General features: G+C 33.0%; 1 protein-coding gene across 6 annotated transcripts in view; it reads left to right on the top strand.

Moving 5' to 3' along the window:
* Positions 1–19,018, top strand: part of AGMO (alkylglycerol monooxygenase) — a 339,471-nt gene that overhangs the window by 305,383 nt on the left and 15,070 nt on the right. For 2 of the 6 annotated variants that reach the window (XR_011539063.1, XM_070615814.1), the window contains one exon: positions 11,168–11,245. Coding sequence is in view for 3 of the 6 variants with exons in the window: in XM_070615814.1 (XP_070471915.1) it covers positions 11,168–11,242 (75 nt within the window). In the remaining 3 variants the exon portion in view is untranslated. Of the gene's footprint in view, positions 1–11,167; positions 12,809–19,018 lie in introns of those variants that run through there. The other 4 variants (XR_011539062.1, XM_070615813.1, XR_011539064.1 and 1 more) reach the window with 3 other exon arrangements.

Below are 19,018 nucleotides of genomic sequence, written 5' to 3'. Positions count from 1 at the left end.
CTAAATCAGTGGAAAATTTAGCACAATTCTGTGATTGACCTCATTTTATTAAAACATTTTTTCTTTTATATTTAATCACAATATTATGAAGATAAGTCTACCTGAAGTTTTAGAAATAAGGTATATACAAAAATACCAGCCTTTAACAGATATGCTCATGAAAAACTGTATACATCTAAGTTTTATGAATTCAGGGACTATGTTGCTCACCAGTGAGTTCTGTCAGCAAATGCCTGGCATAAAGCAAGAATGTGATAAATATTTGTGTAATAAATATGCTTAATGGAGACTATTTCAATATAATTTTTTGTGCATACATTCACCCTTGAAGTAGAAGCCATGCTATTTTTTCCTATGGACTCCACACCTAACACTAAATAAATAGTCAGTAAATACTTAGAATAATATGGGTATTTTAAGGTTTATTATTTTGGAAGATGTGACTTTAATATATTAGATTTTCTTACATTGGGTCTATACTGTAATTTGTAATAGTTTTTCAAGAGTTTTGGTTGTCTAGCAAGATGTTGTTTACAACAAAGCAAAGCAACAAAGCAAAAAAATAATGATAATTCCCCACTGGCAGCTTTCTTACCATTCTTCCTGCATTAATATCCCTTAAGTGTGGGCCACTTTCTTTGCCATAATATTGTCAATCCTCTAGTCAAAAAATATATTATGCCATTAGCTTAGTTCGTTCAGAATTGTCTTGACTCAGCTTTGCTTAATATATTTCTTTTTTACATTTGTCAAAGAATGTTTCAAGAAATATTACCAGTAAAGATTATCTCTATTTATTGTAGAATTTTTGAGGAAGATATTTTTCGTTATATTGCTCAGGATTCCCCTGAATTAACATCTGTGTAAAATTAATTATTTTAAACATAATTTTAGATTCTGAATAGGGAATTTAATATAATGTAAAATATCAAAACAGTAGTTTTGTAATAGGGGTGAGAGGGAGAATAATTAGAAATTATTATTTTTTGTGTCATCAATAAGGAATTAAAATAAAAAACATTTTGGGATCCCAAACGATGTATTTCAAGAGACTGACATTATAAAAACTCATCAAAAATATAGAACTCCATGTTCTTACAGAATGAGGCACCTAACGGAAATACTCCAAACAATGACCTATCTGACTAAAATCTTACCCTACTTTGTAGAACTATATTTTCCCAGCAATAATTATATATCTACAGCTTTAGCAACATCATTTTTACTTATGATCATTAGTGACAAACAGCTGGCTTGCTAAAATCTTTCTTGTCCCAAATTCTATTTACAATTTATGTTTCCTTATCTGTCACTCAGTGTTTTCACTTTTAGTTTATTGAATCTTTTTAGCAAGAAAAATAGCACATTTTAATAGTCTATCTTATATCTTTATAGTACTTTATAATTTAAAAAATTTGAGTCAATATTCATCATACTCTTGTGAAAAGTTAAGGAAGTTATTATGCTCATGTTATAGAGGCACAAACTGAAATTCTAAGTAACCTCCTAAGGCAAAATAGCTTGTGTTGAGTTGAAGCAACCTAATCTTATTCCTTTCCTAGAGTTCTTCCAGTTTGACTAGGGTCACTTTATGTCCCAAGTTAATTGCAATGTGTATGTGATTTATCATTCTTAGTCTATTCACTAATTTACCAATGATATTCAGATTTCCCGTCAATAGCTTTGTTTCTAAATTAGCACTTGATCACTTTGTCCAAAACTGTTTTTCTGGAACAACTTGAAAAATTTTCCATTTGCTATTTTTATTCAGTAGCATTTGTTCTTTGAAAGAGTCCAACTTAAAACCCATATCAAACAATATATACCACCATCCTAGAGGAAAGAAAATTGCGGCAAAAATAGTAGATATATTGTAGAGAATCAGCATAGCCAAAGATCAATTTTGTGAATTATTGAGGTAAAAATGAATGAGTATCTTAAAGAAAAAATTAAATGCAATTGTGTTCTTTGTGACAGGAACATCACATTGTTATACAGGAAATTGAATAGTCACCTGGGAATATAGATTACTGAAGCTCTGATTCAGTTCTTACAATGTTTGTATAGATTCTTGATCTAATATGTCAAATATAGAAAACATTAAAAATAATAAACCTGAATTTGTGACCTATAAGCATGAGAGAGTTATTTAAATCTTTCTGTTTTCGAATATCAGATCCAAAAAGTGGATTTATGTATTTTAAAGCCAGAAAAATTCATCTTAATTAGAATTTAAATCAACATGTTCTCTAGATTTCTGGACCTGATATTAATATAAATAGAGGACTGTATGTAATATTTCATTAATACACTTTCTTGGATATTTTACATATATTTAGAGTTTAAAATAGTATTTTTGAATATATGTGAATTACAAATAAAATTTACTATAATGCAAATGGATAATGCAAAACCTGCTTGTTTTTTGCCTGGGGTGTGGGAAAAATAAGACATCAATTGAATTAAGTGCACACTTTGACTTTGTTGTTTCATAAAGGAAAAAAATATATTCTTGTCCCTGAAATGTGGAAATTTCACATCTTTCCAATTCTCTCTGTATAATTTGAGCTCTTTCCCAGCAGTTCATGATATCATATTTCCTTTATTAATCTTTGCTTTCATAATTAGCCCTTATTATCATTACTATTGTTATTTTTACTATCATCATCATCATCATCATTATCATTATTTGGAGCCGAGGAGATATAAGGTGCTGGTACAGACTCACACCTTTTTTATAGCTTAAAAGCAAGAAAGTATGATCTTTAAATATTTGTAGTGTTTATGTAATCAGTACCTACATTGCCAAGGCTTATTGAAAACAGCTGGGGGCCTGCTGCCTGCCTCCCCCTTTGTTGGAACTGTTGCCAGAACAGGTAGTCACAATGGAAAGTAAGGGAAAATTCATGCATCTGGGGTGACTCTCAGGAAAGCAGCTGTGGCTTCCTTAAGAAGCAGGCATCATTTCCCATCAGCCAAGACTCTGTATACCCATGGGTCCAGTTCTGGCATGGCTGGCCTAGTAGGATGCGGTTTATGACTTAGGACTTACACGAGAAACCAGTTGGGCAGTCCCATCTCTGGCAGAAGGTTGAGAGAAAGCCCCCAAGCTGCATGCCATATGTGGGCTGTTGGCCTTCTATTTAGCCTATTCTGAGAGGTTCCCATTTAGTGAGGCTCTAATCATCCTTTTGACACAAGCAAACACAATACAAAGGGATATTTTCAAAACCTATCTTTCCAAGATATACTGTCTTGTTTTTAAAACCAGACATCACTATTATTTCTGTAAACATGGCATTTTTTTCCCCAAAAAATGAATTCATTTTTTGAGAGTTGTTTTGTTTCCTAGATAGTAGGCAAGTACAAAGAATTCTTTTAACAGCACATGAAAAATCCTGGATTAGCAGTGCTAAATGGTTTTCTGCGTTCGTAAACATATGCTCTTCCAGATATAAATTTTTGCACATCAAGTACCAAAAAATGTGATCCACGTGAGACAACCTGGCCTCTCAATTTATGTCAGAGAGATGCCAGGAGCTGGCTTTTGCCATGTAGGGGACACTGAAAACCAATCTGCTGTTGTGGTGGGATTATTTTGCAGGAACTGCCTCTCATTTGCCATGAAAATGGCATTTTGGTAGATTAAGACACAACGATTTTCTTGGTAATTTTTGTTGAAATAGAGCTCTGATTTTAGAATGGAAATGCTTTAAATTTCGGTAGCTAGAAATAAGAGGACATCAGAAAGGTGTAGTACTTTGAATTTTAGATTAAATATCATGTTTTTCATCTTACAGAGTGTTCTGTTAGGACACTTAAAGCCAATGATTAATCCAGCAACATTTTATTCAAAAATCTTCAGTTTCAAAACGTACTCGATGTGAAGCGATTTTGTGCCAATGTTAGGCACACTCAGGAAAATTAAATGAAATTTTATTTCTAGTTGTAGCCATAACTTATTTGCTGAAATATGAAAGTAAAAAGGAAATTTAATTAATGTACTTTTATGTGCGTGGAATTATCTTATAGCTCAAAAAAACTACAGTTATAGTTTTTAGAGCAAGAGGTCAGGTTATTTTTAATGGTTTTGCCCATCAGTAATTTGAATACATAAAAAAAGTTTCAACACAGAGTCAAACTAGGTAATGTTCATCAAGTGCCTTGTTATTTTTTCTATTCTTGTTTTATTTCCAACTTTATGAAAACTAAAACAAACTTCCCTTAAGAAAACTAAAAGAAACATCCCTTAAAATTTTTCACTGCCTGATTTTTTTTTCCTTCTCACATTCGTAAAAAGTAAAGAATTTGAGGCTCCATGGTAAGTATAAGAGGGAGATTATGAGTATAGAAAGATTCTTTCCATAAAGTACAGCTTTCCTAAGATATTCTTCCCAACAGAATGGTCCACATTCACCCTCACATTCTTTCTCACATGTGATATTTGTTTTTTATTAATTTGATCTATTGCTACTCTCTCTCCATGTCTCCATATTATTTTCTCTCCTGTAGATTAAGAAACAGTTCTAAAAAGTCTTACCCTTATATAGCATTAAGAACTTGGATGATTAGAAAAATATAACGCCAGGCTTCAACTTTGACAAGGCACATATTCTGGCAGTTGTATGGACATAAATCGTATCTAATTCGTTTTGGTTGTCTCTAGTTTTTCTCTATGTTTTAGTTGTGGTAAACTAGGCCTTTCTTTGTACCCATACTTTTGACAAACTTCAAACCAAAACAATAAGCTAACCCAGGAAAAACTGAGAAGAAGCCTGGATATCAAGGGAAAATGTATTAAAATATTTAGAGATTTTTCTAAGAAACTGATATAAATAGAAAGTGTTTCATTGTATATTAGGAAAGGCAGGAATGTAGTAAGTAATCAAAGACCATTTTAAAATCCATATTACTGGATAGCCATACTCTTAGAAAAAGGGTTAGTAATGTTGAAAATTTTTAAAGTCATACATCTATAAAGACACTTCATTCATAACTTTGAATTCAAAGATGAAAACTCCACAGATGTTTTTGAGAAACATAGCATCTATTTTCACTTTATGCTAATTATGGTTTACACAATTTTGACCAGATGGGTTTGTGTGTACAGTAGCTAATTCCTGCCAAATGTCTTCAGATGTATTCTCTGAATTGTAGGTAAGTTTTGAGACCTCTGTGTGATCTCTAATCTCCTTACTATTTATGGTTTTCAAATGTTATTGTGATAGCTCAAATGTGGTATGGATGAACAATAGGATATTCTAGAGGAGTATAGTTGAAAGGAAACATCTTTCTTGAGCAGTTTAAACTTTTAGAAGTGAATGAATTCATCTATGGAGAACTGAAGAAGTGGTTGCAAAGAAGATTCTGCATTTGTTGTCTAAATTAACTTAGTACATTTTTGTTACTAAAATTGTAAGGGTCCTTTGCCCCAATTGAGTAGCAAAATAGTGAGATACCTGATTTTTCAGGTTTCAGAGTTCAGATGAATTATTTAAAAACTTTGTTGTAATGTTTATTTTGTGTTTAGTTTCTTTAAAAAAACATAATTGTAGTATGGTTAATATATTCTCTTGTTTAAAAATTAGTATCAGAAGATATTTAATGATTGAGCAAAATATACATTCTTTTCAAATAAGGCATTGCTATCACATCAGCATTCACATAAACTTTCTATTTATATTGTTTTTCCTTAGTTGAGCATTTAATATGTATTTTAAAATTAACATAAAATAATATTTAAAGTCTAAATAGTAATGAATGTTTATAAGACCACATATTAAACATAGCTTTGATTACATTTTCTCTTGAATAGGATTTAAAAATCAACACAGAGGGGCCAGCCTCTTGGTATAGTGCTTAAGTTCACATGCTCTGCTTCGACAGTGAGTTCATGGGTTTGCATCCTAGGTGCAGACCTACACACTGCTCATCCAGCCATGCTGTGGTGGTGTCCCACATGCAAAATGGAGGAAGATTGGCACAAATGTTAGCTCAGGGCGAATCTTCCTCAAGCAAAAAGTAGAAGACTGGCATCAGATCTTAGCTTGGGGCCAATCTTCCTCACCAAAAATAAATAAATAATAAAAATACAAAGAATACAGGACTTCCAAGTAATTGGTGCAGTGTCTGGAAATTATCTCTCTTAAGACTTTTGTTTGTTTATCTGTATATGGATCCTAGTATTTGGGTAATATATAGAATACACTGGAAATAAAATCAGTAAGTCTTAATTTCTTCTGAGTTGACGTTTGTCAAATTGTGTTCTTGCAAAATTCTAGGAAAAAAAAATATCATTACCTAATATCTTTCTGGTGTTTTCATTTCAGAAGGACCATCAGTACATTTGGCTTTAATTTCTACTCTAGTTCAGTTTGTGTTTATTTTTTTCTCTGGCTTTAGTAGGAAATAGAGATATTTTGGAGCAATTCAGGTTTGATCTCTGTTTAAGTTCATTGTACAGTAAACAATAGTCATCTCTTAACAAAGAAAGTACTGAGTTATAGAGTATATTTAACAAAGAATTGGTTTTATTTTTCTCCAAATAATTTAGTAAAACTTTCTGTATGTTTTATGTGTTTCCCTTAAAACAAACTGTTACTGTTGTGGTTATTATAGATGTGTTAAATAGCCAGTTAACTGGTATTTTATGAACCTCATCAATGTCAGAGAAATAATGTTTAGGTAAAAATATACTCCTCCATTTATAGGCAGGGTATGATTTGTTAGAGATACAAAATAGAGACATCCGTTCCAGGAGAATTTTAGGAAATCAACCCAGAAGTCTAAATTTGCCTGAAAATTTACACAATGGAGTAAATGGTAATATGTACATTTTTAATTATTTGAAAGTGATTAAGTTTCAAATCGCCACAAAAAATGCTATTTCATGTTTACAATATCTCAGGTTTCTTCCTTGGCAAGGTAGAATTTAGCAAACAGCTTTACCCATCAATTACAAAATGACTTAGCTTTTCTAACTTTTTCGTTCAACTTTTTAGTGATTTAGTGTACATAATTACACTGCCGCTGTGAATAGGCATAGAATGAGATATTATAGCTCAGTGAGTGTTTTCTAGTTCAGTATTTGTAACAATAAATACGTGTTTGGGAATCAAAATAAATTTCAGCTATTTCAGAGATTTTATTTCTCTTGTGGGTAATTTTTCAGGTATTTTAAAGCTCTCATTTTATTTGCAAGTTTATCTAAAGGTTAAATGATTTTAGAAGTATGGGATGTTGCTAGCTAGTTCTAATGGAAATTGTCCACTGCTCAAGGTGATAATTGTTTTTCTTTGCTCATCAGGTCATTTATTAATAAATATAGTAGGCAGATTCAAACCAACAGAGAGAGAGATGTACAAAGGTTTAAGAACAATCCACTTACTTTGTAATTTGAGGAGTAGCAGTATGAGGAGATGCCACATGCACACAAATACCTCTTCTGATGCTATTCTCTCTCCTTTAGGATTAGATGCCTGATTTGCTCATATGTAGAGACATTTTTAATAAGGCCTCTTAAAACACAGACGTAATGGAGAAGAGCAGCAGAATGACTCATCAGTTCCCACTGGCGTTTTAGTATTGATTAGTGGCTCAGATTAGCCACCTGCCAATTGATGAGCTTTTTAGAAATGAGTGGAGGAAGTGTACAGGACAGAGTTCAGGCATCAGAGTTGAGGACCCTGGAAAGTCAAGGAAATAACCTGAAGACAAGGGCCACTAATGATGTGTTAGCAGGAGGAGGGCTTGACACCAAGAGTCAACTTCCTCTGTTTCATATTTTGAATACAGCTGTTAAAATCATGGGACTTGCCCAGACCTAGGATAAAACAAGTGTTCGCTGAGTTTGTACATATCCAGAAACATCACATCTACAGATTAGAGAAGAGTATTGCAAAAAACCCGCTATGGTTGCCATTTATTCTTACACTAGCCTACGTAGTAATTCTCCTGTCTTCAATGAGTAGTTGATTGAGAAATATGTCAATGAATAGTTATCTCAAATGATACACTTAATGTGATCAACTATGGAGTACTAAAATGAACAGCTTAATACAAAAGATCGAGAGAAAGGTTGGCCAAGAAAAAATTTAAAATGGAATGACTATAATAATCAAATGGTTATATATTGATTCCATGTTAAATCATTTTCTAGCTTAAAGTTATATATGAAATGTATATTTAGATCTATTATATTTATTTGTACATACACACACATACATTTGAAAATATAAAAGCAAGCCTGTTTTTTTCTACTTAAGTGCTTTCTAATGGAACAAGGTGAATATATCAGTCATGCATATGTTGAAAAGGACATGTTCATTGTATTTAAATACTATGATCCTGTGCCAATCTGGATTTCATTATATATAAAAACTTTGAGTTATGTGTAAAATATTGATTGTGAAAAGGTCTCAGAAACCTAGCAGTTATTGACTCAAAAATCACCAGGCATGTGCAGATGATTACTAAAGTAGAGGAAATGAATTCACTATTGATGCTCATATTCACTAAGCTGACGTCCCAGGATGTGCAGTTAAATTTTCTAGGGGGCACTAAGTAAACGAAAAACATCATCCCAGCACTGATATTTAGTAGTTTTGTGATTTCTTGGTAAACCACCTAAATTCTGAGTTTCCATTGCCTCATCAGCAAACTGGATACCATGCTCCAAGGTTTGCCACGAGAATTAAACATCATAATCTAGTAAAGGCACCTAGGACAATGCCTTGCCTAAGCAAGGGTCTCACTGTGTATTAATATTGAATCTGATTCTGACCTCTATGCTTTGTCAGCTTTTCTCTCCCATCTCTTTGGAGGAATAATACATAGGGGCCTGGAAAACAAACAAACAAACAGAGAAACAAAATAAAGCTGCAAATTGTAGAACATCGTATTTTTTGTTAAAAAGCTAAACACATTTTAGATACTTGGAAAAGAAAAGATCCTTGTGTTTTAGTTAGGAATGGGCCCTTAAGGAAATAGGACTTGAATTATGGTTTCAAAAGTGAAAAGATTTAGTTGTGAAGTGGTGGATTAGCAACAAAGACATGAACTGAATTGTAATCTTTTTTACTCTCTTGTTACATCAGAAGTTCTTAATATTTCTAGGATCACAGATGAAAGTATGGGTAGTCTAGTGGGAGGGGGTGGGGAAGAGGAGAATTATGACATACTCACAAAATTTTACATGCAGTTTTAGAGGTTTCACTGAAATCATCTTGCCCAGCCTTCACCTGTGGAAATAATTCTTGTGATCCTAGACACCAGATTCAAAAGCAAAAAATACTTCTATTGCCAAATATATTCAGATTCCAGTACTTTACACAACACAAGGTGCTATTAGTTGCTCAATGAATATTATGGATCCAAATTAAACTGTTTGCCTAGATATTATAGATTTATCATCTCTGTCCCACTTTAAAGTTGTCTTCTCGGCTGTCCCTCTGTCAACTTTAAACCATCTTCATAGAGAAATTTAATTCATTGTGCAATCTAAGGGCTTTCACAAATACTCCAAAATCTTGGTATTATTTTACTTGGCACCATTGTGAGAAAACCCATGAGGTCATTTTTCTTGAATTACCTTCAAAAGAAACAAAATCAAAATCAGTCTTTAAATATATTGTGTTTGATTTCTGAGGCAACTCCAAAAATGTTAATATTATACTTGACTTCTGCTTCAATATAACTGTTGATTTTATTTTTAGTATTTTTTTCATATTGGGGATGTTATAGGCCGAAAGGAATGCATGGATTTGAAGAAAATGATCAGATTGGCAAATGTGAAGGATAATGGTCTGATAGAAAGAACCAGAAGGTTCATATGAAGCTGAACACTCTACTCATAAAATCTAAATATCAATGTTTAGGAGAGGTTATTTTTTTGTTGTTTCTTTCATATTCAGGCTTTAATATCAAAATCACCACAGTTCAAGGTATTTTCTGTGAATTAATGTCTGGCCTCAGTTAATGGCCCTAGCTTCACCTCAGTCTATCACCCCAGAATGTTCTCCATGACTCCATCTTATTACTTAAATGTGCTCTTTTATATATATTTATGAATATTTCAGGAATATTGATCTTCTTCCTGGGGAGAGGCAACTGGTAATATTTTGATAGTTTAGAGAGGAAGTTTACACCATAAAAAAAATATGGAGAAACTCTTGTTTAGCGATCTCAATAACCTCAGCTGTTTGGGCATTGCTCTTTTACAACATCATACTAATAACACCTAAAATGGAGATCATAAAAGCAATCCTATAGCTTAATTTTAGTGCACAGGTAAGCGTCGGGAGAAGGGTTGGCTTAGGAAAGCTCTGATGGTTAAAAACTATGATTAGTACCTGGATTTTACCTCAGGAGAATTAGAAGATATGTGCGTTGTGGCATTGTGATATTTGGATTATACATAATTAAAAATTCTGCAACCTTGAATTCCTATGAGGATGACTGGATAATGCTTTTTACTAGGATCATTAGAAATCAAGGGTTTTATTTGGTTAATTTTTGTTGATTTAATGGCAATGCGTGGTGTTACTTGAAACCAAATGAGTAAACTCAATGAACTCTTATGGCTGCTTATTATGATTTACTTATGTCTTCAATTTTAAAGAGGATTTTACAGTTACCTTTTTATACCTTTTAAGATCAAAAGACAGAAGGTGAGTCAGCAGTAGTGTTTAGAACTTAATTCATATTGAGTGAAGTTCATAATATGCTAGATCACATTGCCTCAGAGAGGAATTATTCCTTAATAAGCTTTTCATTTCCCCTTTTCCAAAGGCTTCTTAAACTATATAAACAATGAGATCATTTAATACAGTACATTCAACATGCAGTATGCCCAAATGCAAGAAGAAAGTTCTGTTTCATTCAATATCTAACTTACATAACCACATCCCTAGAAATGACCTAGATTTGTGGGTATAGAAAAAAAAGACACAGAAACAAAACTTTTTACTCCCACTCCTGTTTCACATAGCGTGATTTAAGCTGAGTTGGCTAAATTCTATCAGTAAACAACTGCTAGAATCAATTTGAATAGATTAACTGCCTGAAATATTTATGTTCATTTTCCTCTAGAAAGATATATTTAACTCAGTTGAACAAAAGTATTGATTCAATTTTAATTATTTTTCCTCTTTGTGTTTTATTTCTTCAGATTTTTTTTTCCATCTGTACTGCTTTCTGGGGAGTACGAAGCATAAAACAACTTGCCTCTGGCCCTTGGAAATAACAAGTTTGTACACAATTCTCTTACTTTAATCAGTTATCCACAATGTCAATATATTACTACAGCCTATGGAAACATAATTATCTTACACAATGATTATATGAACTATTTCTTTAATGAAAGATAGATATGCTTATTTACTCTTGCTTGCTTTCCACGTTTATTATTTTCTGATAAATTAAATTCAGCTGCACTTACTTCGCTTTATTTCTAGGGTTTAAAACATATGATTTCAAATATAATGATGTTATATCCACTGATTGCATCTAAGCCAATGGATACAAGAAAAGGAAGGGAGAAAACTTAAAAACAGGGAAAAGAATGAAGATTTCACTTGCGCTGATTTGACAGCAACGTTTTCTTTGCTATTGACTAAAATTGTGCTTAGATATATATTTGTTGTCATAAAGTGTATTACGTTAGTTATCTGCCTAAGGCTGTATTTTCCTTTGAAAACTACGCAACCTAAGGAGCTACATTACAGAAAAAGACATCACTGAAATGAAAATGAATTGAATTTGTCAGAATTCATTTATTCAACAGATTAATTTATGATACATATGTCTAATAAATTTGGCCAATTTGTTTTAGCAGATTGAGGAGCAAGTAGTAATTCCGTTTTATTTTAAATTGCCACAACGGTGTTAATAAAACTCTCTAAATAAAATTGCCCCAGGCATTGTGTGTACGTTATTCTTTGCAACTGTAAAAATCTGCCAAGTGTTTCATTAGGAGGGAACTGACAGGATAAGCAGGGCAAGGTTCAAAGTAGGAGGACCGAAAACAGTTGGATTTTTTTTCTTCCCTTCTTCCAATATTAGATTTAAAGTCACAATTTAAGTAACGAAAGTTATAAGCACTAAAACAATAAATAGTGTTCTTCATCAGATTTGCCTATATTTATCACTGGGTTAGACTGATCAGTTCATTAACCTTATTTTAGAAATATGTTATTTAACCTTTGAACAGGGAAAGTTTTGTGAAACTACTGAAAGAATCAGACTGCGGGGGTCTATGTGGACTCATAATGCAGAGTGCACATCTGCTTTTTCACACTGGAAAAGCAGAGGAAGATTGAATTTTGCATGATGGAAAAATTAGCAAATTATATCCCAAGCGTCAGAAGTAGGGTCTTGCCGTTGCTTGATTTGTCTTTTTATACGTCTTAATTTAACAAAGAGTTGGAGCAAATACTTAAGCCCATAACAAATATTACACCCTACTTTCATCTCTTACCAAGAGTTCTAGGTAGACTTTGTGTATATAGAATCATGTTAAAGTAGGGAGCCCTCTGCTGGCTTGAAACTGCCATATTTAGAGCATAAAAATTCTAAATACCCATATTCTACATCCTAAAGACTCTTCAGTCTACAGGTTACATCCTTTAAGAATGGCAAAGAAAAGACAGGTTGAACAAATCTTTAGGTAAGTTTTTAGTACATCAGAAGAGTTTAATGGTTTCCCCATGAGTCATATATAAATATGTATACATGCTTGAGTGTATGTGAATTAATAGGAATGGGCTAAAAATGAGTTTAATAATGGAAATAAAGAATTCAAAAATGATAACAGATGGTTTTATGGTGAAGTTTAATTTTCTTTAAGTAAATTCAAATTTGTCTATCTCTCTTTTCTCTCTCAGCTACCCCTACTATGATCATAAATGATTTTCTTTTAGAAATGCAGACATTTTCAAGCTACAAATTTCCAAGCCATTGAAAGTGGAAGTGATGCCCAGATAGGTAGCATTCTCACGGCCTGTGTGTGTTAACTGGGGTGCTTTAGTTTTCACCTTCAACCTTGCTGATTTTCCAGTCCAGGTTTCTCTTGCGGAGCGCTAATACATGATGACAGATCTTATTACTGTTATTAATGTTTTAAATTGATCTTGAGCAATGCCATGTAATTTATGCTTACTCTTGACTGGAAGCACTTTGACTCTCTCATTCTCTCAGGAGGAACAGCACTAAAAATAGATAGGACTCATCAATTACTCACCACTTCTAAAGCAGAGATGCAAACTGACTTTGCAAAAAATTATGAAGATTCTCAGATTTGCTAATCTACCATAAGGAAGGATAGAGAGAGGGAAGGCACTTTTGTTTATTGAGTAGTACTCAATTAGCATTATTTCATTTGCCTCTAAAGTCTCTAAAATCTCTCTAAAGATTTTAAGTCTCTAAAATCCTGGGAATTAAGTGTTGTTAATTAAGTGTTCTTTTACAGACAAGAATTCTGAGAGGTTAAAAAGCTTGCTCAGGCCTATGACACATAATCAGTGGCCAAAAGAAAATTTAAAACCTCTGAAGGCCAACATCAAAGTCCATGATGTTTGTCCCTTCCATGAGGTCAGAAGTCCGAGGCAAATCTTTAGAAGTCTAGGCTCAGCGGTTTAAGTTCAGAGCAATTCCTATTCAATTTGATGCTCCAAGGTGCACAAGAAAGTTCAGAGGATAAGTAGTTAGGATGCATTGGTTGACTAGGTGAATGACTACAGAACTTCTAATCTTTCTGAGACTGGTAAGTTTTTTTATAGGGTTGCTGTTTGTCTAAAAGAAGCCCATACCTGTACTTGATTTAATTTGATAGAATTGCCCATTACTTTAGTCTAATTGTGCCATTTGCTTCCCCTTCATCTTATTCTTTCTAATTATTTTTGTTAAGCTTAATCTAATCGTATCATGGCCATGATATTCAGCAAAATGTGGATCTGTAATTGTGTATCTGAAAATCAGGTAGTCACCGAAGTATATGAACTCTCGGTATATTTAACATTGCCAGCTTGCATCATTGTTTATTAGAGGTTCTCAAATTTCACTCTACTGGTGAGGTATAATTCAAACATTCAGTGTGGAATCTGCAATAGAACCATTGAGTGGAATTCTTTATGGTATGGTTTGCATTATGGTGTATAGTAATGTGACTTATTAGGGACAGCAACAGTAGTTAGAAAATGAGCTCCCTTTTTTATGCCTACTCTTCTATTTCTTCATATTCATAGCTTCCAGAATCCCAAGGAAAGATAGAAAACACAGAGGCTAGTCTGGCTTTCAGAATCTTAAAGCATTTTTGCTGTCAGGATTGTTAGCAGCACTATGGAAGCAGCCTGGGCTCTACTTAATCCTGCCTCAATGAAAGGAAAACTGAACAGACAATATTCTATCTATTGTTAGAATATTTTTTCAAATCTCGCTCCAGTCTGCCGCCATTCCTTCTCTGTAGCGTAGCAAATTAAACTCTCCCATCCCCGAAGACTCAATTAGAAAAAATTGTTAGCAAAAGATGCAAATAAGCAAGAACTGATGATATTCTTGTGTCTTTTTTTTGGAATTCCACAGCTCTAACACCTCTTTAGCCAGAATTTCAACCATTCCAGACACCCCAATATCTGTCAATCATAAATTCATTTTGGGGGTATGTTCTCCCTTTTAGCACCAATAAATCCAAAATTCTAACTTGCAGAGATTTACATTACAGAAACAGGAAGAAGCAGTCTTTGTCTTTATGCATCAGGATTATCTGAGGATCTTGTTAAAAATGCAAATTCCTGGTAGGAACATTGGAATTCTGATTTAGTGAGATTCAAGTGGTGCCAAAGAATCTGTATTCTTTAAAGTTCTGCCAGTGATAAGGTACAGAGGCCATAACCAATCTAGAGTGAAAGAAAGCTTCTCTAGACCCTCCCCTCGAGTTTCAGAAATACACAAAAAAAGATGCACGATTTAAGGGAAGAGTGTTTCTTTAGCGAAGATTTTAATTAAAAGAAAGAGGTGATACTGATTTAAATAAACATGGTTATTTAGATATGCCACCAAAGGAAAAGTATCAGTTTGGCATGAGATTATTTTGTATATATTTACAAACCTGACAAAAGTCTGAAAGTTTAAAAACTAGGTAAGCATCAGTGAGATGGGGAGTGAAGGAATCAAAAAATATTGTTGCCATGGGCCCTGTTTATGTTTGCCTCTGATATTTCATTTTTAATAAAGTATTATTAATAGCAGTGTTAAGATATCCTGGAGTAGGTTTGGTAGACATCTATTTTATGCTTTCAGCTCTGCTAAGTTCTCTTGTAATAATGTGAGAGACGCATGTGCAGTGAAGAGAGTTCTCAATTTAACACCAAGTTAGATATGAAAGATGTCCATATATAAGTGTTTCTGTTCTCTCTGCTCGGCCCTATCCAGACAAAATGAAAATAACCTCTCCCTTTCAGAAACAGTACACAGCAGGCATTTTACTTTGCTGGTAAAATGATGTGTGCCAGGACAATCAGTGTCTAAGGACAGCTAATTCCTTCTGGGCAGATGTTGGGAGACCATCTAACAGTGGTATCTGGCAGCCACATGGCACACTAAGAAGCCTTACCCTGGCCTATGCAATAGTCTGCAAGAACAAAATCATCAGGCTACTAATTTGCATCCATAAGTCAAAAAAAAATGTGGATTTTATGATAAATTAGGTGTTGGATTTTTCCAAGAAAATTCATGCTAAATATATAACTTGCATAAAATGTTTATCAACCTATGCTATTCACAGGGTGGGGAGAAGATTATTGAGATCACTGATTATATGAAAACCAGAATAAATAAATGTGTTGAAGAAGCAGCAGCATCTATTTCAAAAGACTGTACTGGTTATAAGAAGACTGTGCTCACATGTGACAATTGAACACCTGCAACTGTAGAAGTTATATGCACTTCCTGAAACTTGACTTTATCTGGATTAAAAGAGTCTCATAAGTTCATTTCACTTGTTGAAGCTTTACAAGTTTTCTTGTGCACAAACAGAAAGTGAAGCAATAACTGTTAATGGGTTGGCTTCATTAGCTGAAGGCCTTTGCAATCAGTTAAACAAAACCAGTTTTATCTCTGTGTCATCTGATGCTCCCAATGGAAAAATCAGCTAATACCAAGAATAGACCAATATTTTCATCCAATTCGTACAATCAAAGCAAGCAATTTTTAATAATCCATCCCACCAACTGTGAAGCATCTGATACTACAGAGTCAATTAAAAAGTTTAATATTAAAGATAAAATTATTTTTGTTTTGTGGTGATACTATGAATAAAAATTTTGGTGGAGTACATTGTAGTGATAAATATGTTCTTTCTAGATTAAGAAACTGATGGCAGAGAAACTGCTTGAAATTGTTTGTGTTAGACATATAATTAATAATAGTGTTCAAAGAGGTATATTGCTAGAATTTAAAAAATATTTTACCTATATAGTTATTGTAAATTATCTACAAAATTGTTGTGAAGATGATGTTCAAGACAAAAGGATACATCAACATGACAGTATACTTTGCTACCAGACATCTGATTAGAAATGTGTGAGCCTTTGAAGAACAATTGTGTGAACCAGCCTGTGCCCTCCAATAGTATTAAAGTATTTCGTAAAGTCAGCTAAGCTTGTTTGCATTTTGTCCAACACTAGTTTGAAATCCTTAGGCAAATATCAATGATTACAGTAACAAAACTCCAGCTATTGGTGCAGTTAGCAAATCTCACTTATTGAAAACTGAGCTTGCAAACAGGAAGGTATTGACATTTATTTCCATGAAAGTATGGAAGAAGTGAACAAATTCAATTTTAAGAGTTCAAACATCATATGACATTTAATTTTGAAATCCTATGATTAAGCTCGAGAATATATGTATTTCTGGGGATTAAAAAAAACTATTGATGAAGCACCATTTTAAAAATAAACTTACACTGTGCACCAAAAAGGAACAAAGTTTTGAAAGTCTACAATTTTGCAGCATATAAATTTGATTAAACAATAAAAATAATAAATAAAGGCAAATTACTTGATGAGTTTTGTTTGGTAAAATATGTTTCCAGTAATTATTCTTAATGAAGCAAAAATTCAAGATGTACTAGAATTATTGGACTTAAATATTTACAGTTTCCCATGAGAAAAAAATTAGAACAGAAAATATCATCTATTTGCTGTATTGAATTCTGAGCTTACTAGACACCTCATAAAGAGTATTTTCACAATTAAAAGTGTTGTACAGACAAGAGTCAATTACAATTCTCAACACTTTTGAATGTATTAACCATAAGATGAAACTCTGAGTAAGAATACAGGCAATTTTATGAAAGTTCAAAATAATGAGACTATATTGGGGGAAAAAATCTTCAAAAAAAATATCAGTGACATACTATTAGAGATAGAAGTAGTTAAGAAGATGATTAAAGTAGTTCATATGTACCAAGAATAATTATTCTATTTATGTTATTTTTAATATTCTAGAATCTAGATAATCAGTATGGAGGTATGTTTTGTTTTATTTGCTTTGATCACATGGTTTTTTAAAAAAATTATTTTATTGAGGTCACATTGGTTTACAACATTGTGTAAATTTCAGGTGTACATTATTATATTTCAGCTTCTGTATAGACTGCACTGTGTTCACCACCAAAAGTCTAGTTTCCATCTGTTACCATACATGTGCCCCTTTTCTCCTTTGGTCCTCCCACCACTTCCTTCCCCTCTGGTAACCACTAATATATTCTTCTTATCAATGTGTTTATTTATCTTTCACATATGTGTGAAATCATATATTTGTCTTTCTCTGCCTGACTTATTTCACTTGGCATAATACCCTCACAGTCCATCCATGTTGTTGCAAATGGCATAATTTTGTTTCTTTATGGCTGTGTAGTATTCCATTATATATATATATATATTCTTTAAAGAATTCATACATTCAATACATTATATATATATATGTATATATGTATATGTACATATATATATATATATATATATATACACACACCACATCTTCTTCATGCATTCCTCTGTTGATGGGAACTTGAGTTGCTTCCAAATCTTGGCTATTGTGAATAAGGCTGTGAGGAGCAAAGGGGTGCATATATCTTTTTGAATTAGTGCTTTCATGTTCTTTGGATAAATACCAAGAAGTGGTATAGGTCGATCATATGGTATTTCTATTTTTAATTTTTTGAGAAATCACCATACTCTTTTCCATAGAGCCTGCACCAGTTTGCATTCCCACCAACAATGTATGAGGATTCCCTTTTCTCCACATCCTGTCCAAATCTTGTTAGTTCTTATCTTGTTAATTATAGCCAATCTGATGGGTTTGAGGTGGTATCTCATTATAGTTTTGATTTTGAATTTCCTTAATAATTAGTGATGTGAACATATTTTCTTGTGCCTGTTGGCCATCTGTATATCTTCTTTGGAAAAGTGTTCACATCCTCTGCCTATTTTTTCATAGGGTTGTTCATTGCTTGTTGTTGAGTTCTATGAGTTCTTTATGCATTTTGGAAATTAACCCCTTATCAGATATATGATTTACAAATATTTTCTCCCAATTGGTGGGTTGTGTTTTCGTTTGGTTGATGGCTTCCTTTGCCATGCAGAAGTTTTTTAGTTTGATGTAGTCCCATTTGTTTATTTCTTGTTTCCCTGATTTTGTTATTTTTATTTTTTGCAAGAATCTCTTTCTGGAAATAGTTTTGAATATACTATTGGATAAATCTGCCAATATAATAAAACACATTTTGGGTTAATAAATAAGGGTGTGTGCATGTGTGTGTGTGTGTGCATCTGCATATTTGTGTGCGTGTGTGAATGAGAAAGATAGAAATCGATTTTATTTGGTCAATAATTTAGACAGTCAATCTCCCAATAAACCCCATGTAATCCATTCATAAATATCTTGAAGACAGGAAATTCTTCCACATCCTTTAATATTAATGGGATATGTCCTATGTCAAAGTGCTGGAAGTAGAGTTAAG

This window comes from Equus przewalskii, chromosome 4, assembly GCF_037783145.1.
Source record: "Equus przewalskii isolate Varuska chromosome 4, EquPr2, whole genome shotgun sequence".
Taxonomy (NCBI): Eukaryota; Metazoa; Chordata; class Mammalia; order Perissodactyla; family Equidae; genus Equus; species Equus przewalskii.
Note: the sequence above shows the minus strand (reverse complement) of the source record. Positions and strands in the feature narration are given on the sequence as shown.